At 42.4% G+C, this 27720-nt stretch overlaps 1 protein-coding gene across 2 annotated transcripts in view; it reads left to right on the top strand.

The window, feature by feature from the left end:
* Positions 1–27720, top strand: part of marchf8 (membrane-associated ring finger (C3HC4) 8) — a 90944-nt gene that overhangs the window by 18527 nt on the left and 44697 nt on the right. For both annotated transcript variants that reach the window (XM_073482030.1, XM_073482029.1), the window contains exon 2: positions 3350–3546. In XM_073482030.1, the coding sequence (XP_073338131.1) occupies positions 3451–3546 (96 nt within the window). In that variant the 5' untranslated portion in view covers positions 3350–3450. The remainder of the gene's footprint in view (positions 1–3349; positions 3547–27720) is intronic.

Here is a 27720-nt window from a genome sequence, read left to right as displayed (position 1 = left end):
GATTAAATTACTGCACTGCTCTTGCCTTCAAGTCACTAAATCCACTTAACGTGTAACAAAATCAAGATGGATGACTTCGGAAGGAGGGAATCAAGGCCTGCAGAGGAAAGAGTTGAACGATTGGTGGCTGGATGTAACCAGGCCAATTTAGGTTTTTATTAATGGTTTCCTGTTTTTACATGTACAGCTACAGTAGCGTCATAACAGGCTTTTAAAAATGAAGCATAGAGGATCAGGTCTGGGTTGAACATCAGTCGAAAAAGCATGAGTCATCTGTTGCACCAGAAAAGAACTCCACCATCCTCAACCATCCTGACATCTAAGGGCATACTGCGTCCTGGATTAGCTCGGTAAATCCAGCTCTGGATCAAATGTACCTGTTTTTCTTCATCTGTTTGACCTGCTGTGTAACAAAACAAACAAATGGTGGGGTTTTACAGGGGTGTGAATCATCAGTTGAAGACAGAAAAGTCAGTCTTGAATGAAGTCTCTTTCTGAGCACGCATTTTTTCCTCTGAAACTCTTCTCATCATTCTTTGAAAAGATTTAAAAAGAGCGCTTTATAATGTAAGTCCAAACTCTTAGAGGGACTTGCCGGGTGCTGGGATGTTCTGAGACTCATGAGCATTTTTTGAGGATTCAGGGATTTTTTTTTCGCTTGTGCTGTTGAGCCTGTGTTGTCGTTTGTAGTGGAGAGGGTAGTGTTACGACCGGGATGAGTGCGGGGTTGAGTTGTTTTGGCCGGTAGTCTCAGACTTTCTGACCCTACTGTATGTGTTTTATGAATTACAGACCAAAAGTTTACCAAAAGTTTCAAGCAAACTCCTGCACACTGTCTAATCTGCAAAAGTGTGCTTGCGACGTTCCAGTGCTAGACCTTCATCGCATGACATCTCATGTGGGGACTGTAATTGGTTGCCGGCTTGCAGCCACCTCATACTTGAGATGGCTTCTCATTATAACAAATTATTTTCCTGAAGAAGGTCTAGAGCCGAAAATGTTGCTAATAAATGTAATTTTGCAATTTAGAGTGTGTGGGCGTTGCTTGGAACCACTGTTAGTGACAACATTTTTGTTCCTCTTCAGTTTAGAGTTTTACCGTCAGTTATTACCAAACACTTGAAGGCATCGTTGTCAAGCAGAAGTTTTCTTACGAGTCATTATGTGTCACATTAAGTCTCAGATAACCAATAGAAGTACAAATTGATTGTGATGCGAGCAAACATAATTTGGGACTAATGTTCTCAATGAATATTTAACTGTTCTATCTGTGCCGCTCCACTGTGTCCAGGACTACTCTATAGTTTGTTAGTTTGTTGGAGAGATGTATTCCCTCCACCCTCTCTGGCACCGAGCTGAGGCTGCCAGCTGTTGCACAAGAAGATGATGTGACTGCTGACTGTGTGTGTTAGTGAGCCCATATGAGTGTAATCAGCGCTGCATCTTGATAAATACTTATCAGAGACAGTGTGGTGATGAACTGAAGTGGCATCTCTGGCTGTGCTGGTCTGTTTCCTCACTGATGAACCCTTGTGACAATCTCAGTCCAAACCCTTCACCACCACCACCAGCAGCACCACCCGCCCTCCCGTCATCAACCAAACGCTGGTTTCTGATTACTGGCATTTCACTGACCTCCCATCTGTCTGCTTGCTTTTTGGTTTCTTAATCCCGTCATTTTCATACCGGGGAGCTTGAGGGTTTGCTTGGGAAGCAGGGCTGCGTGCAAACGCACACACACAAGCGGCCTGGTGGTGAGAAGGAGCTAAAGCTTAATTGCAGTCAGTGGCAGTACAGATGGCTGCATTAACTGAAGTTAAAACGACCCATTTGTAAACCCTCTTGTGTAACTCCCCAGGACAGCCCCATACTGCTGCTGCTTCTGACTTCATGACTCTGTCTGTCTCAATCTATCCAAGAACGACAGGCAACCACACGCACCACAGATCTCTCGTTTGTGGAAATCATGGCCCTGAATCTCCAGGTCTTTGGGAAAAAATTAATTCATCCACACACAGGATTACCTCTGTAGTGATTTATTACACACTTCTGGGATCACCTCTGTGATATTTTATTACACTCTGCGCTTGAGCTATTCTGAGACAAACTTCTACTCTCCTGTGGAAAATCACAAGGGACGACTGCGCTTTTGGTGGCTTGAGACTAAAGTTTCTTATTGTGTACTGTCAGTCAGCTCCAAGTAAAGACCATGAGCCGGCTTGATTTTGGAGAATCTAATGTGGTTTAAAAACTGAAGAAAATTACCCCAAAATATTGTCTTTATTCATCGCCCTTTTAAAGGTGCAATATGTAGGAATTGTGATTTAAAACGTTCAGGAATAAACTGAAATAATCATCAGAATGTGAAGAAGTAAGCGGTTTGACGTTATATCAAATATATATTATATATTATATATGTATTTTGTTGCAGTGAATTTTCTAATAAAGGTCTGTCTCGTAACACCACCCCGAGCTACGGGGCCAATTTAAAAGCTTTATTGCTTTAAAGCTTGATTCCACTATTTATACTGACAGATACAGTACAATACAAATCAAACTATAATAGAGTCTGTTTACACATAAAGTCTACTTATTTTTGTACCTGTTTGCATTGAAAGTCTACATATGCCTGTGAAATCATACTGATGAGTATAAAGCTGTCAAGGCAGACACAAACCTTTAGTGATAATTACTCAAAATGTTATGACAGAACAGCTCACGCTTGTAAAAGACATTGTTTTACTATTTATATAGATGAATATGGTAAAAAAAAAAAAGGGTAAAGAATTGTAATACAGTCTGTTTAAGTGATGTAAAGTGATTTCGATCTCGACTTGAATTTGATCTCTTTTTGTATTTAAATACATGTTTATGCCTACAATATTAATTCACAGTGAAAATTGTATTTCAAAAACAATTTTTCTGGTCGAAGGGAGATGTTGTGAGAAAGCCCAACATCAGCACTCAAGTAGTTTCCTCTACTTGATACATGAATACGGATATGCAACTATAAATAAAATATGCTCAGTGTTTCCACCGATGAATAAACAGACTCTGGAGGTCGAGTTGCAGAGAGTCCTCATCAGAATCTAAATTGAGTCATTTTGGGTTCCTACTGAAAACATTTGAAGAAGCCTAGCAGCAGAAGAGGTCAGTCAAGTGATCAGCTGATGAAATGAAAACACAAAATGGACCTGTGTCACTTCAGTACTTTCATTTCTTGTTTTTTTCTTGCAGATTTTATTGTGTTTCAGCCTCCTTCAGATGCAGCCATACACTGTTTTCACACTGTATTCGAATTTGTTGTCTCGTTGCTAATCTCCAACTGTCCTCTGTGTGACCTCTGCAGGGCATTGCGGGCAGGGTGTCGTAGTTCAGACCATCATGCCCTTTGCTCCAGCAGTGGGACAGGAAGTGTGTGTGTGAGCTTCCCTGGTTGGCTCTGCTGGGATGAACATGCCACTGCACCAGATCTCTGTCATCCCCCGTGATGTCACCTCTTCGCGGGTGTCGGGCAGTGGGAAAGCAAAGGACAAGGACAAGCAGGTATGTGAACGGTTCGAAAGGCCCCATCAGGTCACAAGCTCTTCAGTGGTCGATCTATGTCCTGAAGGGTGTATTTCATATATATATATTTGATTTATGACTGAACACCTGAACAGGTCCTGAACAAACAGGAAGTAGAGTGACATTATTATAGAGGGACAAAGTCTGCGGTGGGAGGAAGTTGGGCTGGATGGGTCAACACAGCATCAGACTGCAGTTCGTTTCCTGTTTCCTACAAATGGTCAACATTGGTTTGTTTTTTATAACGATGACTGCAGTTGTTCCCGAACCTTAACCACATAGCTATTCTTGTAACCATGACGACAAAGGACCCTCAAAGGGAAATTCCAGTATTTTTAAATCTGGGCCGTATATTTACATATTTTGGAGTGTAAATGATTCACTTACCAAAACTTTTGGAATTGGTCCCGTAGATGGCCTCAGCTGGCAGCTGCAGCACGGCTGTATTGGCTGAAGTGTAATCCTAAAAGTGCTTTTTTCTGCCACTGACAGACAGACATTGTTACTGGAAGTGTCTGACAACATGAGGCCAGCAAGAGTTTATTTCTTAAGTCATGGCTGACAACAATCTAGATGATGAACTGTAAGAAATCACCTTGAAAGATTTCAGAGCCAGACTCCTCCTTGAGTGAGACTTGTGTTCCTGGGAACAAAAAGCCTCCGTCCGTTCATCTCATTCTCATGAACACCATATCTCAAGAACGTCTTGAGGGAATTCCTTCTAATTTGGCACAAATGTCCATTGTGACTTCCTGGAGAAAATTATATGAATTTGATTGCCAAAGGTCAAGGACAGCATGTTTTTGGACATTATTCAAGAATCCATTAGCTAATTCTGACAAAAATATGGTCATAACTCAAGAGCAGAAGGGGAGATTGTGACTGTATGTCACATCTAGTCAGGTACTGAATTGGTGACACTAATCTCGGGTGCCCACATGAAGCATCCACTTTTTTAGGATTTGCAGCTTCTTTGCAGCAACATCCATAATTGAAGCATTGTAGTCAGCCACGAGCTCATTGGTTTTCACTCACTGATGTTGAGCTTCAGGTGACTGTCGATGCACCGTGTGAAGAAGCTCCATCAGTCCTCTGTGAAAATAGTCTCCAAGTGTAGACAGCACGTTTCACAGATCATTTGAATCATACATGTGAGTATGGTGAACCCATTTATTAAATCCCTCCAAAGTCTTCACTACATGCATTATATGAGTCTGATTTCTGTCCGTTTCCAAAAGTAATGAAAATACACTATTCATGACGCTGTCTGCATACATTTAATAAAGCTGCTGATAGCTTATCTTCCCTCCTCGAGAATAAAAGGAATTGGCTGCCGTTCATATTTATACACTGTGAAAAATGATTCCCTCACTTTTTCCCATATCAAACAAAGCCTCAGTTGGGTTTTGTGACAGATTTTTTGTTTTACTGTTGTTTCAAATGCCACAGTGGACTGTTTATATATCAGCGCCACATTCAGTTATATTCTGCTTAATGTCACTCAAACACCCACAGAGGGAGAAATGTTTGCCAGATGCCTGAAAAACTTTACCATGCCTGTTCTTTTTGTATTTATCATGCCATTGTTTTTAAACCAGATTTGACGGCATGAAATTTGTATTTTTCTTCCAGGTAACAACTCTTTGTTACCTAGAAAAGAAATAAAAGAACGCACTGAATGCATCACAGAATGATTGGTGAAAATGACAATTAGATTTCAACACAAACAGAAAGAATTGCAATCGAAGTAAGAGATGGAGAAACCTACCCCAGGTGCCCTTTTTTCATTCATCAGAGAACAATCAGAAAGTTCATTTTTTAAGGCCAGCGGTGTCAATCCTAACATTGCAACATAAAAAAACAACGTTTCCCTCGCAAACAAATTATTTCTGTGCTGCCCGTGGTTTGAACTTTGCATCAAATGAGGTTGGTAAAAGTCTGGTCTATTTTTCCATTCTGTGCTCAGAACCGCCTGGAGGACATCTGGTTTTGCAATTTAGCAGTGGACTGTCTTTAAAGGTACCAGATAAAGAATTTGGTATCTTTTTAATAGTGTTTTGTAAATCACTGGCTACTGCAAATTTACAAAATGAATCTGTAAAATCACCACCTCTGAGCACTTTTTTTCATCCCTGCTGCTTTGTCGGGATAGTTTCAGCTTTCACAAAACAATTTAATTGGAAACTTGATTGAAATCTGCCAAAATAAAGGCCTTTATAGAAATCTATGAGGTTACTGTTTATAAAGAATAATTAGAGGCCTGTAACCTTTCACATCATTATGAATTATCGGGAAAGATTTTTTAATGTGTGAGGTTCTTATTAGTCTTGATTTTAAGTCATGACCAGTCCTCAATCCAACATGCAGCTTATCACTCTTCACTTTCTCTTCCCCCTCTCTGTTCCACCATCAAACACAACTGTGAAGTGCTCTCAGTTGCTTTTTTTGAGCTCTGGAACAAAGCAAGGTGTTAAGTCAATATGTCCGCGGCCTGCCCTTTCTCCTCGGCCTCGTCATCACAATAGATCCTGGGTGCTAAGTGCAGTTGCACAGGTGTTCTTAAGAGGCTTCTTCATGCTGCATATGGCGCTGCGTTTCATCCCTCCGTGTTGTACATGTGATAATACATGCAAGCTGTAAACTGGCACTGACGTGTATTTTTACTTAACACACAAACACACACACCTCACTGAAGCTCAAAATCATGCCTCGTCATTGCAGAAGAGAAAGTAACTGGGAGTCATTCCAAAACTGGCTTCAGTCCAGTGAAATGAAGGCGTGAGTTTGTGCAGCGGAGATACCCGTTTGGACAATGCATTGTAACAGGATTAAGGTGTTTAAACTTTCTGAGCAGTCGTTGCAAGGTTACTCTTAGTCTGCTGGGAATAAAAGTTGAAACTGTAAGCTTTATAAAGCCTTGAGGGCATTTGGTCTCCCTGCCACCATGTTTGCTAAAAGTGCAAAGATCCAACCAACTCAGCATCACTCTCTCCCCTCGGTCTGTCTCCCGCTGGCTGAGCCTCCGTCTTTTCCCCTGAGGAATAAGAGGGTAAACAGCAGCGACTCCCGTCCTTCCTGTGGAACCATCAGCGGAGCAGAGAAAGGAGAAACAGTGTGTAGGAAAAGAGAAGAGGGAAAACGGCGAGTGTTTACTTTGAATGCTGATCAGCTCGAGGTCCTGGAAGTGTGTGTGTGTGTGTGTGTGTGTGTGTGTGTGTGTGTGTGTGTGTGTGTGTGTGTGTGTGTGTCTGTGTGTGTGTCTGTGTGTGTCTGTGTGTGTGTGTGCGCGCGGAGTTTAGTCACAGAGCGCAGGCCCATCTGGCGCGCTTAGACAACACAACTGGTCTTTTTAGCGCCTCAAGAAAAAAAGCAGAACTTTCCTCTACTTAGAATTCAGAGTTAGTCAGCTGCTCCTTTCGAGAGCAACACATCTTTAACTGTTGCCGTCCCCTCTCTGCCCCCGCTCTCCTCCAGCCACACTCAAGTTCATTTGTCTTCCTCGAAATCCTCTTTGGTTTGTACTCGTGGGCACTTTGTTCGTGCTCCGCCGTCCGCTTGAGAATTCGTGTTTAGGTGGATAAATCAAGCTTTAAAAAATTGTTTAAAAAGAGGCTTTAAAAAGCTCTGAGTAATAGAGTTTTATTTCCAGGGAAGTTTTTCAAAAAAGAAAAGTTCCTGACAGCTCTCAGCCTTGGGGAATAATACAGTCAGATTTATTTGAGTCTGGCGTTTTTGATAAGGTGTGCAGCAAATGGATTATGCATGAGTTGACAATAAAGTGAGCTCTGGCACAGTCTAGCAGGTGGGGAAGGAGAAAAATCAAGTCCAGTTGTGTATACATGTTGAGCTGACAGTTTGTTTTGATGATTATCATCTCTTTAACCCGACGACGCTCGCTGGTGTTTTTACCGTAAAAACAGCTTCAGTGGCCACAGCTGTAGCTTTCATTTTCACACCCTCACATGTATTCACACCCACGCACAGGGCAGCACTAGTTATATATTTAGCAGTATATCTCTGTGACTGCGCACACACACTGAACCCTGTGATAGTTGATACCCGCCCTTTGGATGCCGCATGTATTTTTTATGAAGGCAGAGAGCGCTGGAAGCTTTGTCCTTCGTTAAGTGTGTGTCGGAGTCAAGGACAGAGAAAACTCCCAGCCTCTGCTCTGATGTTTGGTGGTTTGATAACAGCCGCACAGCTCCTGGGCACTGATGGAGATGAGCTTTGTAGAGACCGCTATCAAACACTGACGGTCACGGCAAAAACTCAACACAGCCTCCAGACTGAAGGGGACTTTTAAGTGTGTCTGATTTTGCGAATTTGATGAAAAATTTCTAGTATAGTAACATTTTTGTTCCTAGGATCGTGCTATCTTGCACATCTGGTGTAGTTGAAGCACCTTTATCTGAGATGGCAGGTAGCACGGCTGCCTGTTTGCACTCAGCGTCATTTAATCTTTGAAATATTCTCCAAAAATTACTGTTTGATTAAAATGTGTTCAAATGTGTTTAAAAACTATCTGAAAATATGTGTCCTAGCCCCAAGGCAGAGGAGCATTTTCCAAACATTTGAGCATCTAAACTGTCCAAATCAGTCCCATCCAGATTGTCATGCCCAGGGGCTTGCAAATGGAAATGCCATGATAATCACCCAGAAAGCCTTGGGGCTGGGTAAACCGGGCATGAAATGCTGAATTATCAGGAAGAGGAGTGTTTACTGAGTGTGACTTGAGTGTATAAACTCAAGGTGGTCACCTCTAGTCAGCTTCAGGGGATGTGATCGGTTTATTTTGCAGACTTTCAAGGTGTATGTACAAACAGATCTGTCACCAGCCATATTTATGTTTCCTCATACTGGCATAAATTATCTCCCTCTGACACACACATATAGTCTGTATGCCTATACTGTATACAGGTGTTAATCTAGTTGATATTCAGGTTACACAAACATACACAGGCACACAACCGTGCGTTCATCCCAGTGTCGATGTTCTGAGGCCAAACAGGTCCACACAGCCTGTCTATGAAGCAAAAGCTGGAGAGAGAAGATAACACATAGGTGGAATGGGATTCTCTCTATTCTGGCAGAAGTTTTTTATAAAGGTATGAACTCCATGTTGCAAACTAGCTTACTTCACTTGTGCCACTCATGGAATTCAAAAAGATTTCACAAACTCTGCAAACATTCTGTCTTTTAGCTGCTGATATGCAGAAGATCATTACTGACTTTAAACTGGACTCGTGCGTCTGTGGTGCTTCTGATTGCGGGTTGTAGGCAGTAGGGCTGAACTTGAGTCCAAATCCTGAAGATATTTGCTTTACAATGCAAATTCTCACATATTGAAGCTAAAACCATTCAATGTTTCACATATTTGCTCATACTTTTATTTTGGTGGTCTACTAGAGAATATTTACATACTTGAATGTTTAAAAACAAACAAACAAAGCCCTGAGAGTTTCCGCCTGAAACACTCAGGGCTGCTCCGATTGGTCAGCTCAGCCACACCTGAGCCCGCACAGCTAACAACAACAGAGCAGCTGTACTTAATAATAAATAAATGCTAATTCTTATGTGCAAAACAAGCCGCTAGCCATAAATTATGCGAATGTGTGACATAGTGATGTAGTGTGACGTCACAAAGTCACGGAACTGAAGGTTGAACTACTAATGAGGCGTTTCAGGAGCAGTGTTTTCTGTGGGAGAGAGGAGCTTCTGTTGGTGCGGACTTTGACCTTTTTACCATTCAAGATCTTTTACATGCACAAGAACCGATATAAAACACTGAAGGAAAGGACAAAAGCGAAAAAGCATAGCAGGTCTGCTATAAACAGCTGACTGTTTGATTTATCGACTGATCATTTTAGCACTAACTTGCAGGATTCACTTCCCACTGAAGCCACTTCTGTTATTTTTTCGCCTCGTGTCTTCCTCCGTCTCACTACCTGACTCCTTCTTTCTGGAAACACTCATTCGAGGACGTGTGCTCAGGTTGCAGGTACACACATGCCAGCAGCTGGTGTTGTTAGTCGGCCCGTCTGTGCAGAACTTGCGCGAGTCTCCCGGAGGGACCCGGCTGTGCTGAGCCACTTGAGGTTGAAGTGCTAAAAAACATAATTAAATGTGGAAGAACCGACATGATGGCTGGGGCCTTCAAGGGCCTTGGCTGTTGTGAGCGAGGACTTTGCTTCGCTTTGTTAAAGATTTCATTTCATTAGCCTCTGTGATGGCTCCACGGGTTATTTTACAGTGTTTTTGGTCGCTCTGACACTCTGCTCTATATTAGGTTTTTTTATATGCGATTACAATTGACCCGTAGCAGCAGAAAATAGACTCTGAGAAGCATGGCAGGAAATAATTACAGTCCCCTTCGCTGCTCTAAATTCTCATAGACATGCACAGTGTTGTATGATTCAGAGTCAAAAGAGAGTTTGCTTTGTCTCCGGTGTGAGGGGGCGCCGTCTTTGCTGTGTGCATTTCAGCGCTTGGTTTGAGAAGAGCAGCTATTAACAGAGAGAAAGAGAGAGATTCAGTGGAGATGATGTCTTCTAATTAACCCCGTCATCTCCTTCCACCACCTCCACACACAGATATAGACACACGTCACTATTATAACGGAAGACTCGGCAAGTAAATATGTCTATACGTTAAGCTGCTTTCAGATGTTTCCTCAGGAAAAACACATTTTCAAGTGATAATCTCATGATTTACATATGATGTGTGGACTGTTGTATAACCTAATCCGACTGATGTATAGTTATTAACCTACTAACCCACAGTAATTTGTTCAGCCTGTCACACTGCAGGAACAGAAAGTGCACCTGAACGCCACAAAATTTGCGAGAATACATTTTAAAGGGACTAATTTAATTTGTGCATTTTGAATTTCGCTGTTATCGGAGCGACTGGTTATAGAGCACAGAGATACAAGTCGGGAGCCAGCAGATAACAAGAGACAGCTGTGCAGACAGACAGAGTTAAATAAAGAAAAAACACAGATGAAGTTAATGAAGTTATTTCCAGGATGGAGAAATGAAATCACCACATGAAAGGCTGCATCTGCCGGTCCGCTCTGCTTCTTTGAGCCACCGCTGTCTCAGACTCCCTGCTCTGTTCTCCGTCCAGAGCTTTCTGTTGCACCTCGCTGGAAGGTGTCTCCGCGGGGCGTCTGAGGACACTGTTTAATTGTCTGTGACATGCTGACTTGACTCCTGTGACTCACATTGCCCCTGAACATTCAGCCACTTCCTGCCAGATCAGTGGGGGGACTCTCTGAGCCCTCTCACAGCGCCCAAATTCATCTTCCTGAGGAGACGCTGCAGATGTTTCCCTGTCGTCTGGCTCTGTGAGTCTGACGCACAACGGCTGCCTAATGCGTGCTGTTCATATAGAGCCGTGTAGGATTCATAGCTCTGTTGCGCTCCATTACAGTGGCCAGTATGTGGTGATAATAAGTCTCTTGGGCATTAAGTGAACGACAGTGTGCAGTCAGATGCTTTCCAGTACGATTTGATAATGAGATTCCCAGTTTCGGATCATTTGTAGTTCATTTATTTAATGAACTCCTGTATCCTGTATATCTCTTGAAATGAGGCTGCATCTTCTTTCCATCCAATCCCCCTCTCCCTAAATGTCTTCATCAGTCTTCCTCCAACTTCTCCTCCTCTCCCTCCTCCCACCACCTCCTCTTTTTCATCCCTCTCCATCATCCTCTCATGGTGTTATCCAGTGAAGATTAGTGCAGTTAATCTCTCTGCCTGTGGATTCACTATTGTGACCACACTGTGAACTCCTCGTTGCTGCCTGGATGTCTGGGCAGGCAGATGCCCAACAGCTGGATATGTTGACTCAACTGCTGACTTTTTTACTTGTAGGTATAAAACGCTATGACTGCTGATAGTTTAATTTTGCTACCACCTGCAGTGCGCACATCACCTCGCCTCAGTCAATCAGTTCTAGTGTATTATTCTCTCGTGAAGAGCCTTTCTCAGGCTCAGCAGTATAAGGCTCCAGACATGCCAATATCAGTAGTTGCGTTTCCATCCACCTTTTCTTATTCGCATTTTCAAAAATTGCGAATAAATACTTTGATGGAAACGCCAGAAATTCGAAAAAAGGCAGTAAATTCGCAAAAAAGTTTTTACGCTTGGAGGGGGTGGATTTGTCAGCGTATCGATAAAAGGAAAATGCAACTTTTTGTTATGGAAACAGGTTTTGCGAATAAATCATGACTAACCCGGATGTGACGTTGTGGTACGACATCCCAAAAGTCCTTCACCCGGCGAGGTTCCCAAACAAATGGAGAACGACGCGGTCTCCCTCCAGCAAACTCCGACAGCACTCGTAACATTAAAAATCTTCTTTTCCTTCTCTTCTTCAGGAGGGTTTTGTAGGCTGTGAACGCTGACAAAATTGTAGCTAATGTTCTCACAAGAGCTGACAGGTTCACCAGTAAATTGTCCATGATGTTGAGTGTCAACTGTCAGCTGAGTGTCAACTGTTGTCATGGATACATTCACGCTGTCTTATGGCGTAATCTCACGGCACACTCCTCCTCTCCCAATAATTGCAAAACAATAACGAATGGAAACGGGCATAAATTCGCATTTGCTTTTTGCGCATTTTCACAAAATCTGCTCTTAAATTCGATACATTTGGATGGAAACCCAGTTAGTCTGTCTACATCAGAATGAATTCTAATAACTCGCTGGACTTTCCATCTAGCATAATCATCAGGTCAAAATGTCCATTTGTCCAACGTTTCTGAAAACTAAAACTAATTACCTTTCTGCCTCAGCTGTATATTGTATTGTTGACTGATAACAATGATGACTGATAATTAGCAACTTTAGCATATTGCTGCAGTTTCCACCCTTACTTGAACTAGCACTGATGTCATCGTCCTCGAGAAATTAAGCCACGCTTCGGATTGTTTCTTCCTCTCTGTCATAACTCTTGCTGCAAGTTTGTAGCAGTAGAGACTCATGAGTTTGAGGTCATTGTTTTGCAAGGCACGATTGTCACAATGGATCAGACAAATTGGAACCACTTCTCAACTGCGACTGACTCTCAATTCCCATCCCTAGACATTAGCAACGTCATACATAAACAGGAACTTTGCAGCTTTGTTTCAGGTTGTTGTAGGAGTACCACAGCCCCTTCTCTATTTATTCTATGTTCTCTGGTCATTAGCACCAATGTCAAAACTCTTTGTGTCACTCTACTGCACAGACAGCCCAGTTTTATGCAAGAGGCATCGTTGCAGCGGTAAATTACTTCTCTAAGTACAGCCTCACAGAGCTGGAAGTGTGGCTGGTTAACGGATAATTAGGGTTGATTACAACTTAAGTCTTTCTTTTCAATTTGTAGCCATAATCTCTATTGGTTTCGATAACAGTATACTCACTTAAGTTACTTCTGAGTTCTTTAAACTTGGCAGCATCACTACAACAAAGTAAGGGGCAAGAAACGAGCGATCAGACAGATTGAAAACAAGCTAGCAACCGTAATGTTGTCATTTCTTTCTGCACACTAAATGGTTCAAATGCACAGCTATAGCAGGTCAAAGATGAAGCAGAGTTATTCTTGATTACACCAGCAAGTGAGTCGGGCTAACCAGCCCCATCTGACTTATTTTTGGTGATCTTCCCAGAACTCAACCATTAAGGTGACGAGGAGCCTACACTGTTATCATTACAGATGGGAACGATTGCCAAAACTACTCAAATAGTCACCTCAAGCTGTGATAAATCAGGATTTTTCCTAAAACTGTGCAACACAGACAAAACTGCTTTGGTCCCAGTTTCTGTCTGTATTTATGTGTGAACTGACGCTGACCTGAGACTACACAGCAGGACACATTTGATTTAGGCTTTAAGGACTTTTTCTCAGAAAAGAACAAAACAGCATCAGTTTACTCTTCTAATTTATACTTTAGACAGGAGAGCCAAATTATGGATGCCATAATTGGCACGTCCAGAGTCAGTCTGAGAAACTGAGACCAGATCTAGACAAATTTGAATTTACAGATATCGGTTAAATTTAGCCTGACATAATTCCAGTCCTCAAATTTAAATTACCACATTGCAACGTGTCTTTGGAGGCCACCACATGGGCGTCATGGATGGACATTATCCCCGACTTGTGTGAGCGAGGCACACGTTTTAAAAAAGTTGAGTTTCAGCAGAATCTGTGCAGCGTGGAGAGGTTTTAAAAATGGAAAATTAACACAGTCCAGCTTCCATTTGTGATTGCACAACCAGTGTTTAGAGCGATGGTGTTTCAACAAGTCTGATAAGGTTTGTGAGAAGGAGACGTAACTAAGGCAAAAACACTGCTGTTTTTTCTAACATGGTGGATTAAAGGAAAACAGAACAGGAAGTACTACATATTTTGCATTGTTTTAGGATGTTCAGTGTCCTCTTTGTTTTTATATCAGTGACAGCTGTGACATTTTTATGGTTTATGTGGTATCAGAAATCAGCAACATTTTTTCAGTTCAATTTTGAAGCACATCTTCAATGAGCTGAATTGCTTTCACCCACCTGTAAGTGTGCACAGTGCAGCTGCATGTAGGAAAAATTAAATGAGCTGGATCATTATATAAACAATACATAATTTACAACTTTAATCAATTATGAAAACTGTCTTTTCTCTCCAGGTGATGACTCTCAGGGATATTTGTTGCCCACCTGATCGTCATGTGTGTCAGTTGTATAACATCGTCATAGGAGGGCTTCTAAAGAGCCAAATGAGCTTTCATCCCACATCATGTTTCTTTCAAATATGATGCGCACATCTGTAGAAATCCATCAGCTTTATTTCTAAAGACTCACTCTACACCAAGAGCATTTAACTAATGGACAAATCTGCCACTTTTTCGCTCTCTTGCTCTACTGGAGTGGGTGAATCTGTTCTTGTTATGCTGAAAAGAAAGACACAAAAGAGCTCCCGTCTGCGGAGTACAATACCAGATGTTTGTTGCTTGGAAGCCCCGAGCTCATTTTAAAATCCTTCGATCCATCTTCACAGCAAGTGTCTCAACTACGATTCATCTCAGAAGGCTTGTTTAAAGCTGTCTCTAGAACAGCGCTTTACTCTTTATACATAGGTTTCATTTGAGATAAATGTCGCTGCCTGACCCTGGGAAGCAAATATACTATTTTTTCATTCATGCACCACTAGAGCAGTTCAAGACAAGAGAGTAACCGATAAAAAATAATAGACAGTGAGAGTGATGACGACTTCTAACATGGGTCATAAACCACTCTTGAACCCATGAAATTGTGTCCACGGTGCTTATCGTCTCCCTCCTCAGCCTGTGGATGGTACAGCTGCATGAATGCTCTAGTACCTGCCCTCTTGATGAGGCCCTCACCGTGCACGGCAGATTGCAGAGGACTGCGGCCTGGCATTGACATTCACCTCTGGCTAGCAGGAGGAGAAATTGAGTCAAGGCAGAGCGAACCGAACGAGCTCCGAGAGAGAGGGGCCAGGTGAGAGACTGAAAAGATGAGGTGAAAGAGAGCACAATTACGGCCTGTTGTAAACAACGCGGAGGAAGCCAGAGCGAGAGAGGAGCATGTTGTTGCCGTAGAAACAGAGCAAAGACTGAATAGAGTACTTACTATTGGCAGGAGTGAAGCAGCAGAGCAAGAACGTGGAGAGGGAGTCTGCTGATCACTCCAAACATGCCTCAGCTTTTCTTCTGTCAAATGCTTTACATGCCTGGAGCGCTGCGGTCTCCCACTTTGCTGCTTCAATGACTGTTCAGCTAGCGGGGGCTCTCAGAGGACAGATCCCTTCCGCCATCGAAAAAAACCAGGGTCCCGCGTTTGCAGATCTGAAGGGGGCAGCCTGAATCAGAAAAGTGTCTTCTCTGTGAAATTGAGGTGAAGCCGGTTTGCAGGAGCCTGAGCTGAGGATGGTCCCCGTCTGTCGGTTTGATTGATGTGTTTATTTGAACCCACGGCCCTCTTCCAGACAGGCCTAAGGAGCCAGGTAGCCGCTCCATTATCATTACCAAGGGTGACAGCAATCAGGCGATGTCTTTTTGAATGCTTGTATGCACGAACTCTCGTTTTTTCCCCCCTATCTCTGAGGGCCGCGGCCTCCCGCAGGCTTGTTATTAGATTATGATGGTGAAACACGAAAATCTCAGGCCTCTTGGATGAGACAAGCATGGGGGGCAAGCAGCCAGAGAGAATGAGTCCTCGCCATGAAAACCACCTCCCAAGGACTCTGAGCTGCTCTCTAAACCTGTGTTGTTCTTATCTTTTTATTTTGCACCACAAGGACTCCTTTTAATACGTTTTCAAGGCACAGAACTTCTCTAAATGATCCAGTTTAAGGTTACAAACTGTAATTATACTATTATTTCTTCTCTGGCACATGCAGAGAAGCACACACGCTGCTTATATTAACACTAATGTTCGGGAATGCTTTGTACACACTCGCACATGTCGTGGCCATTGTTTGTTCCAGTGTTGTCGACCAAACAAGTGGAAACCAGGGCTGCAGTCGCTCGGCTTTTAGGAAATTTAGCCGAGGGGGGAAAAAAAGTGTTTGGTTGTTTATAAGAGAGAACATATTCGCCTCTTTACTCAGTTCATTATTATGAATCTCTTAAAGCAGCACATGTAGAGCGAAAGCTTCGAAGCACACGTTCAGTCAACTGTGAACACTAAAAATATGGTCAAAGGGTTGCCTGCTCAGTGCTGCCTGATGGAAAATGTTAAACTATCGGACCAGAGGCTTAAAATGATCGTACTTTGGGGGAAAATGATCGTATGTGACTCATAATCCCAAGAATGAATAGGCGCACATGTGTAATATTACAGAACACGTATTGAAACTAATTTACCACCCATGTTGTTTGTTAAAGCAAGCTGATGTAGCTCATGGTGCCTGGAAGGGGGTGTTCATAAATTCAACAGTCCATGAGGTAAGCTGGTTCAATAAATAACTGGGGTTACTCGAGCATTTTAAACAACTCAACTTGGAACAGAGCAAACATTACCAATAATTATCAAAATCGACCTCAAAGTGAAGCAGCAGCGAGAGAACGACAGCTGTGTTTGCAAATCATGTTGAGCATCATGGCCTACACCAAGCATGATAGGCTGGAAAAGGTAGATGCAGGATTCATATTGTGCTATCATGATCTTGTCAGGAAATTAATTGAAACAGGACAGCGTCTACTAAAACCAACTACTAATATAAGCGTCACAAAATGGTGGCTTTTTCAGATGTATAGATTGATGATGCATCGTACAGAGGGCAAAATTATCTTACAAATACAATCATTTTAACATCTTCCCAACACTGCACCTGCTGCTGAGTGCACTCTATTTTTCCTCTTACCTGTAGTTCTGTCTATCCACCTTGATTGTTTTGCTGTGAGTTGCTGAGTTTTGGAGATATCGGCTGTACAGGTGTCTGCCTTCTCTCAAAAGGTGCTGAGGGGTCAGTCTATATACCGACGTCATTGTAAATGGGGTGTGACATTTATTTTTTCAATTTCCAACACTGAGAACGTTGAACACCAACATACTACAGCAAGGAGAGAAATATCCCAGGCTCCATTATAAAGTCGCTCAATTTTGTGAGTTGTTGAGTTGAGTTAGGGTTATCTTGAGTAACCTGGTCATGATGTCTGCAAAAAAACACTGAACTTCAATTCAGTTTTAATTTTATTTATTCATATAGCCGAAAATCACAAATCACATTGCCTCAGTGTACAGTGTATGACACCCTCTGTCCTTAGACCCTTAATTTGAGTAGAAAAACTCTCCAAAAAAACCCGTCCAGCTGGGTAAAAAATGGAAGAAACCTTAGGAGGAGCCGCAGAGAAGATTCCTCTCTCAGGATGGACAGATATGAGATAGATGTGAGAACAGAACAGACCAAAAAATTCACAGGGTATACAGATAAATGTGACAAAATATCTGATGCAAGTTTCTGTATCTCTCACACTGCTATTAAGTTTTGGCAGTTTGAGCACCACCAGCTGAGTGCCATCTAGCTCCATTATTATGGCGAGAAGGCAGACCTCTCTACAGCCATTACAAAACTCTGCAACTCACACTGAAAATCTCAGTGGATAAAAAGCTCTACAGCTATATGGAAAATATGTATTTTTCCTTTTACAGGTGAACGGTCCCTTTAAGACTAGCCTGCTTTTATTTATATTATTTTAAATTGTATGTTTGTGCAGTTTGACAGAAATGACAGTCATCCACAGTTGTTGACACACTCAACAGAGAGTGTGCTGTGTTTCAGGCTGCATGCACTGACTCCAGGAAGTGTGCAGATCTGGGCAGAGGGAGAAGGATTTCTCTCTTGGATTGGCAGCGAACCTGTTGAGCATGCTCACAGTGTGTAAGTGTGTGTGTCATCCGACGTGCACACACCGAGATGAAGCCAGCCACGTGATTGAAAGCTGAACCTGCTACGCTGCGATAGACAAAGCTGCGTGATGGAACAGAATTGAGCGAGGACAATGGCGTGTTAGTGGAAGAGGATCTGATACCTTGCTCCTATTGACCACTCGAAGCACTCCGACTGAATACAAAACACACAGGCCGCAGTCGATCTCCCAGGGAGCTGAATGACTCCGCTGAACAAACAGCTGAAACTCTAGCTGCACAGAAGAGGCACTTTTCTGCTAAAAGATGCCGTCTCCATAAAAATGTGATCACTGCTCTTTTCCTGAGGACATTTGCTGTCTCGGTTATTAGCTGGTTGATATCTTCTCTCCCTGTAATAACTCACAAATCTTAAATAGATGCTTGTGCCTCTGAAATGTGTAATAGTACAAGCCTGCTTATCTAAGGGGAAATGAAATGTAATCACTAGTTAGTGATTTACTGTGAAATGGGAAGAATGTATTTGTTGTTTTGAGCTTGGAACAGAGCAGTCCCTCCAGTTTTGGCATGAAAAGTAATGTGTGTGTGTGTGTGTGTGTGTGTGTGTGTGTGTGTGTGTGTGTGTGTGTGTGTGTGTGTGTGTGTGTGTGTGTGTGTGTGTGTGTGTGTGTGTGTGTGTGTGTGTGTGTGTGACTGCAGTTGCCAGCGACTTCACTCTGTATGCCTGTTGACTCAGGGCTGAGATACAGAGCAAGCTGCTCACAGGGCTCTAAACTTCAGGGAAAGGTTGTTGATCTCGTTGTAAGGCCTCGAGCGTGATGAAAGAGGGAGGGATGGAACAAGCTGGGGAGAATCGCTGCAAAAGCCAAAAGATGTCATCAGGAAAGTATCACCATCTGGTCCCTCTTTGAGAGCTGATTTCAGTCCCATTTCACATTGACGGGCCGCTCTTTACCGATGATATTTGTTTAAAGCTGTCTGCACACAGGCGGAGAGCTGACCGGACAAATATTGACAGGGTGTGGAGGGAGATTGGAGCAGTGATTGGAAGGAGGTTTGAGTAAATGAGGATGAAGAGGAAAGGAAGCTGCCGAGGAGGATGGGGAGTAGCTTTTTCAGACGGCAGCAGTGGGAGATGTAAATGGAAAAAAGAGTAAAGGTTGGAGAGTGGGTCGGATTGGAGCGATGCGACTTCATGCTTACCACTTCAAAAGAAACTGGCTGTAAAATGCAGTCTGCTCCTCGGCACACCTTCCGCCATCTTCCTCTCTGTCTCTCTCCTTCTAACCTGAGGTGAAGTGGATCATTTCAGAAAATGTGTGGCCTAATAGTTATGGTTTGAAACGCTGTGCAGTTCTTTCACAGAGAAAACCTGTGTCCCAGGGCGCTCGCTCATTCAGCGCTGCGTGTAAGCCTTGGCTCTGGGCTACCCCCTGCTTTATGTGGGCAGCAGCGGTCAAGGAGTACAGCAATTTTTAGAGTGTGACATTTTTATAAACAGTTGAAACAGCCCTCCAGGGGGAGAAGGGAGAGTTTGAGACGATCAAAATGGTAAAACCACAACACTGGGGTTTAAAATCTGGCTCTTGTTTTGTTGCCACGCCATGATGTGCCTCTCATCCGTTTTTACCGTCATCCTGCTGTCTTGTAGTGTCATAAAAAATGATGTGGAGCAAGTCACAACAGCTTGCCGCAGCCTCATCATGAGCCCCCTCGCAGCTGTGTCATGCGGCATTGAACAATCCTGACCAGTAGCGTAAGAGCTTCACCCATATGGAGAGGAAATGGGACACACATGTTAATGAGCAGTGGGCTGGTTTGTATGCCAGGAGAGCCCCTTGTCGCCAGTCGATCGGGCAACAAACGTGATAACAGGGTGGAAGGATGTGGAAGGCTACACGAAGCTTCGGTTGGGACATCAGTGATGTCACTGCGAGGAGCGGACCTCCACACCTCATTCATCCTGTAGAGAAGTCAGCATGAGTCAACACCAATACTGTAATCATGTTGAAAAGCTGAATGACACTGTATTAGTCGTTGCATTTCACAGTTTTGCTTTGTAAGTGTTGTGAACACGCTGCTCTTGTTTTGGTAAATTCCTAATTGGTAAATGTCCTGCTTAGTGTCCTGGAACAAACTGTTTAATTCGGTGATAATTACAGGTAAAATAGAGACGGTGTCACTGCATCTACATTTAAATAATAGCAATTAAAAGCTAAGATAGGATAACAGGCTTTCAGTCAGTGCACAGCAGGTCAGTCGGGTCTGCAAAAATGTGCAGTTTATCTACAAATAAGCACACAATTGGATGTGTGTGAAGATTATTTGTCAGTTTTTTACAGCAAGCTTCTTTTGTTAAATTCACAACTTCTTTAAACCAACTAATTAACTAGTCCACTACAGTGCACTGATGTCTGGAAGCCATTTTTTACAACATTTTATTTGGAGTATCATGTCCTAATCATCAGGTGATGCATCCCAAAAGCCTTCTCCACATTTCCAGTTGATCATTAGCTTTGTATCTTTTTGTTATTTTGAGATATGGCATCAATGATTTAAATGATGGAGGGAAGAACAAATTCTTATTTATCATGGCGGCCTGGAAAAAAAAGGCAAAGCCTCTCGAAGGAATGAGAGTAGGGGCTAAAAAGAAAATATCAAAGGTTAAAAAAGCAACAGTACAACAAACCCACTTCTTTCATACTAGCACATGACACGAGCACTGCATAAATGGCATACAGTCTAGCACACAAGCAACAGCCACATAGCTAGCAGACATCACAGACCAACGCTTCAGATGCTCCACACACAGGCAGTATGACAAACAAGCGAAGCAAAACTGCAGCAGAAGATGTGAAGAAACATACTCGAGACGACAGTAAGCAGCTGACAGACAAGTCAAGTGAAGAGAAATATTAGTGAGTCGGAAAACAGCTGCACATATCAGTAAACATGTCCATAATAGAGTTCTTGAGCTGACCTTGAGTTAAAGTTATGACTCAAACAATGACAGAGAACAGTATTTTTTTGGGAACGTGTTGTAGGCAGCTGATGTAGTTTGGATGAGTGACACAGGTAGGAGATACTTCTGGAATAAATGTTGAATCCTTTATTCTCACTTTACAATAAGGTGTTGAAAATACATGTGTCCACTCAGGTGCACCAAAGGGTGTCTTCAGCTTTATTTTGAATATTTTATTTTAAATTATTATGTAATTTACACTTAAATAAATTAATTAAACAACAATATTAAATAGTTTTTCACACTGTATCTAAGTATATTGTAGATTCAATAGGTAAAATACAACCTTTGGGTGCATAACCTCCACTAGAGTGTATTTTAAGATTAGATTAGATTATTGTCATTTGCACAGGTACAGGTCAGTACAGGCACATTGGAATTCTTGTGCGTGTCTGCTGGATTCAACTAGAGGAACAAATACACACACAAAAAGTAGAAAAATGTAATGTATTTAGTTGAAAAGTATTGTTTTTATCCGTCTGGTTTTCTGAGAATAAGATTATTTAACAGATATTCAGTCGCTTTTATATGTTGCTGCATGTGTCCTCTGCAGTGGACATCATGTAACTCCTTCAAAAAAGTTAATGATTTTTCACTGGTTTAAGTATAAAAACAAACACTGAATAAGATATTACACAGTGAGTTAATAAGTCATGCATTAAAGGGTTAAACAGTCTCAGAGCTTTGTCTATCTCTGTGTCATTTGAACAAGATTAGATAAGTCTTCTAAGGAAGCTTTCAGTAAATGGTTAGAACATGATTAGGAAATAACAGCCTGGTGAGATAAAGTGTTGGCCTCACTCCTTTTACCCCCAAAAAGTGCTTTCGTTTTGAAATGGAGTTGAGGGTATGTGCAGGACTGTGTCAGCAGGGGGCAGTAGAGCAAACAGTGTATCTGAGCTCAGAGAAGACCAGTGGATTTGAACCAGGGACCAGTGGTTTAAACGCACCACGACACTCAGGTTTGTTTAATCTCTTCTGTTGTTTTGGGTAAAATTGGATTCAAACCCACCTCCAAACTTGCGTGAAGGCTTTTAAATGCCTGAAGTGGAGCCTCAGGAGAGATTTTGTCCCTAATGTTCCCTGCTACCTCCGCAAAACTTTGTGAACTCGAGTCTGTCATTTTTCTATAATCACAAGCAATTACAGCTTTTAAATCCAAAAGATTTCAGCTCCCTGTTTTCCCCCTTCGGACTGGAATTTCGAGCTTTTGGGTTTTATCATTTTCAGGCATTCAATATGCAAATGTGTCGCTCAGTGAATTGCAGGCATGAGGCATGTGTAAGAGCGAACAGCCTTTAAATGCAAATCACTGCTGCTGTTCTGGACCGGTACTTATCTGGAAACCAAATGAGGCTGGACCCTAAAATGGCGATTGGAGTAGGTGGGTGGAGGACAGATTCATTGCTCCATCCTTCATCCATCATCAGCGTGGCGGGGGCGGGAGAGGAAGAGGGTGTGTAAATCCAAGGTTACTCGCCTCAGGTAGCTGTAGTGTGAAGGAGTGAGTAGTTGCATCCCACCGGTATACAGAACATCAAAGCATCTAATGTTACAAACGAGCTGAGCTGGAAAGAAATGAAACTGTCTGAGGAGTTTCTCTTTACTCTCGGCTTTTGTTCATTGGTAAACAACGCTCCTGTGAAGATGCTGTCCTCTGATGGCAGGACTTGGTGGAATTATTTATACTTCCTCTTTGTGGAGTTTGCTTTCGTGTGAAGATATGCACGCTGGTTCCTGTTCGGATAGATCAGAGGTAAAGCAGGTCTACTCTACATCACCGCTGTGGCATTAAACATAAGATTTTAAACTAGGGTTATTTCGACCTGTTGGTCACGGCCGTATGCAGGGACGGAAGGTTTAGATGCAGGAGAAGCAGCTTTGTAACCCCAGGTATTTGTCTGCCAGGAACCCCCCCGCTGAGGGCTGCAGGGAAGCTGCTTACAAACCTGAAATCCTGATAAGCAGAGGTAGCACCAAAAACTATACACATACTACAGATAAGACTCTGGTAAAAGTAGAAGCACTGATTCAACTTCAAGTACACACTCTGAAATGTACTCAAAGTATAAAAGTAAAAAGTATCCCTCTGAAGGACATTTCTACTGTCCATTTCTGGTGAAAGCTAACTGAACCTCACGTCATATTAATATAATTCAAAGGCTTTTAAACTTAAAAATAGAGTCAGTAGGATTTGTCCCAGCTGTTCCTAAACGCACCAGAAAGATCGTCAAATACCTACATTTTGGGTCGGTATAACTTCCTGAGCACAGCGACAAATTGAAGAAATTGGAAAATAAAGGCAGAGGGCTGCAGGGTCTGTGCAGATACGAGATTTGAGTCTCCCTCGCTCAGTTTCTGACTTGTAACATCTTTTACGTGGTTTTGTCAGGCTTGTGATGTTGGGAAGGCGGCGTGCAGCGACACAAAATAACAATTGATAAGTCCCTTCAAATGTATTCAAACTAAAGTAACAAGCTTGTTTTGAAAATCTAAGGATTAGAAAATACAGATATTCGTGTTAAGATGTAGGGAGTAAACACTGGGGCCTTCTTGGATCCCCCTTATGGTAGATAAAACATGATAAAGTGTCCTCTAGGTTGCCCTTCCAGTGAAGTGTCCTCTTTGCTATAAATATATCACGACTTTCTGCGCACTGGTGCCCCCTCTCATACAGGTGGTGCATATTTTTTCAAAAAAGAACTAACCCCTCAATCATTCTGAGTCCGCCACTGGGAGTAAAAATAAAAAAACGTCAGAAAAATATATACTCAAGTAAAGTACAGATACCAGAAAAATGTACTTGAATACAGAAGTATTTGTACTTCGTCACTTCCAGATCCTATTTGATATTATTTGTTTCCAAACGTGTGCGTGCGTTTAAAACACCCTAATGAGGATATTTGCATTGCAGACTTCTCCACCTGTCCGGGGTCAGTAACGGGGCGCCATCTGTTTCACAGCAGGTGATGATTGATGATGTCATAGCTAGTGGACAAGAGCCAGAAGGGAGAGGGAGTGAGGCGGATACTGAGGAAGGGGATGCATTTTTTTTTTCTTCTGATTCACTGAGGTCATTCCTGAAGTGATGCTCGTGGATAGCAAAAGTTCAGCACAGATGATAGATCTGAGGAGTTTCTGGCTCGATGGAGTGTATCAATCATGTTCAAACAGCCTTTGAAAAATCGTCCGGTCTCCCCTCCTTCAAAGCCTGAGAAAGTCTGAGAAAATAAGAAGCTGAGGTTTAAAACTGTTTGTGCTACCTTCTTATTTGAGAGACACATGATATTAATCTTAATTGCCCTCATCAGGTTGCTATAGGAGACGGGGCCAAAGCCAGACTTAGCCTGCCCATTGATTTTACTTCAAAGAACGTATACAGCTGCTGTAATTAACTCTCCTCCGCCAGTGAGCAGAACTAGAAAACAGTTTTTCACTTTTAACATTTATAATATCCTTGCTGGTGTTTTAGCCGTTATGTTCATCTAGCTGGTGGTCGGACTAATTGTCTGATGCGGGAGACATCGGGTCAGCCAGGTCGGGAGTTTAAAAGCACAGCAAGCTCTGCCGTGGTGGCTCCGTGCCGCTGTCTGCATCTAAATAGCTTCTGATGACTCGTCTCACCAAACACACACACACACACACACACACACGAACACACACACACACACACACACGCATACTGTGGAGGTTTAATTACCTGAGTGAGATTTGTGTCGTACTTCGTGGCACCTCATCCTGCTGAAAGTGTATATTTGTTGCCAGCGTCTGCTGTTGTCCTGTGCTCCTTACAGACCTGAATGCACTGGTGAAATACTTATCTAATTTAGAAGGTTATCAGCAGCCCCCAGGAGCTGATGTGGATACTGATAGAGTCCACGCTTAAGTCTACGCAGTGACTGCTGCAGGGGCTTTTTTTCCAAGATGCTGGCAGAGAAGGGTTTGTGGCTGCTGGCTAACGCATATCTTCAACGTGACGCGTGTGAGTGTTGATGCTTGTGTACATTAAGTGACAAACATGAGCTAGCAGTGGTCTTCCTTGACCACTAGTAGAACTAAAAAGAGCTAAGAACAAAGTAGAAGTGTGCAGATTGTAACCAACCCTGCACAAAAAAAACTAATGGATTTGTGTTTTCCTCCTGTGGATTACCTTCTCCGTCACGACCGCCACTGAGGTGCCCTTGAGCAAAGCCCTAATCCCCACCTGCTGCCTTGGAGCTGCTGAATCGCACCAGACCAGACTGTGTGTGTTCTGGATCCAGCTGTGATATGCAACTTATGCAAGTAGAGGTTAAAAAAGGATAACTTTTATGTTTAAGTGTGTTCTCTTCAATATCCCCTGCCTTTTCACATTTATTTAGCTAACACTTTTATCCATAAGTGACATAAAATAAGCGCATTCAACCATGTGAATACAACCCGAAATATGCAAGAGTTTTAAAAGCCCATCTGGGACCGTCCTGGATGTTTCCAATTTAAAAGGAAAGCAGCTATGCCTCCTTAAGCTTTCCTAAACTTTACCAGATGTGCATTTTGCCAAACCAGCAACTTAACCACTCTTGAAAGCATCTCTCTTGAAAAAGCTAAACACACTGAAAACTCTTGCAATAAAGCAAAAATCTCACCTTTGTGCAGCTCGTGGGTAATGAGTTTATCTTTGCTTCTACAGGCTGATGTGAGACTAACTAATGAGCCCATTACAGCCTGAACTGCATCTGAATGAGGTGAAGAAGACGTCAGACTCAAATTAACTTGCACTAACAACACAAAACTTGAAATTTATACTTTATTGGAGACCTTTTTCTCATCCAGTTTTTGATGATGTGAAGCACTTGATGATCCAGAAAGCTGTTGTCCACATGCACCGTCACTCATTCATTCACTCACTCATGGTTGCTCCTGATGGGGCATTGCAAAACAGACCCCAGGTTCTTGATAAATTGCTGTGTTTAGAGCTCAAATTTGATAGACTCCAGTTATTTTCTTTTTGCTCGATAGCAGATGCACATTAGTGACGTGCAGTCTCTCCCCAGTTATTCTGTACTACCACTGTTCTGATAAGCCAGTGTGACCTTGTCTATCGCCATATTACTTCTAAGTACAGTGTGTTCTGCTCTATGCCATAGCAATGAGTCACTCATCAGTGATACAAAGCTTTTTTCTGCTCTGTAGCAGTCTGCAGCCGGGAAAACACCAGGAGACTGTGAAAGGACTGCATCACGACTGACGTTTGCAGATTATGTTCTCAGAGAAGAACGCTGCGTTCATATTTTCACGGACAGATTGGTCTTGACTCTATTTGAATAAAATTAAACATCCCTGATGTCAAAGCGGCAGCTCATGCTTGAGGCTTGAGATTGATGTATGAGGCCAAGCCATGAGGTGAGAGATGTGAATCTGAAGTCCTTGAAAATATCTTTACAGGTACAAAACACTAACTAAAGCTAACTTTAGGCACCACTGAATGAGAATATTTATTTATGAAGCAGTCATTTAAACACAGAACAATTCAAGCATATTATGTTTTAGTTTATTTTTATGTTTTGTGTTTCACCATGGAAAGAAAAACCTCTTTGGGTGAGTCACATAAAACCAACATCAAAGAACGAGCAGTGACGAATGCTGACTGTTGCCTCACGACGCCAGTGTCTCAGCAGAAAGCTGCACTTCAAAACACCGGAAAGACGACAGCCAACAGACGACTAACTCTTTTTTTCTGCGCTGTCTAGTGCACTGACTTGCCTCGCTTAACAGCCAATAATAGTGAAAAGCTGATGGTGCCAGTGGTGCAGGACACCCCCCAAAAGCTATGGTTACAGATGCTCACTGATGTCCCCAACATTGACCTGGTGTGTCAACGGACTAAAACATACTGTTTCGTCTCCCTGCTTCTACCTGCCAATGTTCATGTAGCCTTCTGTTCTGAGGTAAATTGATAAAATACTGTACAGGAATATAAACATAAAAATAAAACTCAATTTTGACCCTCTGTAAGATATGACCACAAGATTTGTGCATAATATAAGAACCTTTCAAGTTAAAGGGGCTCTTTGGAACTTCTGTGTTGTGCTGGAAGCTGCTCATTAGTTTATGTTAGCGGACTCCATTTCTAAACTAATGTTAGCTACTGTTGCTCTCTGTTAGCGGAGTGGAGAGAGGCACAGAGATGAGGCACTCAAGTGCATTAAATTACAATGTGAGTCTTTCACAAAGAAATCCACAGTCCAGCAACTTAAACAAACTGTATACTGTATAACTTGTATAGGTAACTGAATGAGACGGGGACGGTCTCATTACAATTGTTACAATCCACTCACATGTGGCCAATAAAAAAGTGATTAATACATGTAAATTACAGCAAATTGTTACCTAGATCCCCTTTAACATGGTACTTTTAATGATGCTGATTTCCCCCAAATTCCCCCCAAACATGTGAGCAGCATTTGGGCTGATCAACTGCATTTACTTTTGTTTTTTGTCAATACTTTGGTTTGTGTGTTTGAGGGCAATGGCCTCCAATATATCCACCTGTTGTTCCAAGTTAATACAAGTCAGATTGGTTTCATATATGTAGCCCAAAATCCCAAATTTCCGGAGCTTTACTATCAGTTCTTTAACAGGGAAGAAGAAGAAAAAACCTTTGCTGAGGAGGGATTCCTCTTTCAGGACAGACAGAGATGAGATATATGTCGTATACAAGAGGTGTAATAATCCAATAAGTAAACCTTCCATTGAGTGAATGTATAAATAATTCAAACTGAG

This window comes from Pagrus major, chromosome 15 (assembly GCF_040436345.1).
Source record: "Pagrus major chromosome 15, Pma_NU_1.0".
Taxonomy (NCBI): domain Eukaryota; kingdom Metazoa; phylum Chordata; class Actinopteri; order Spariformes; family Sparidae; genus Pagrus; species Pagrus major.
This window is presented reverse-complemented; position numbering and strand designations above follow the sequence as displayed.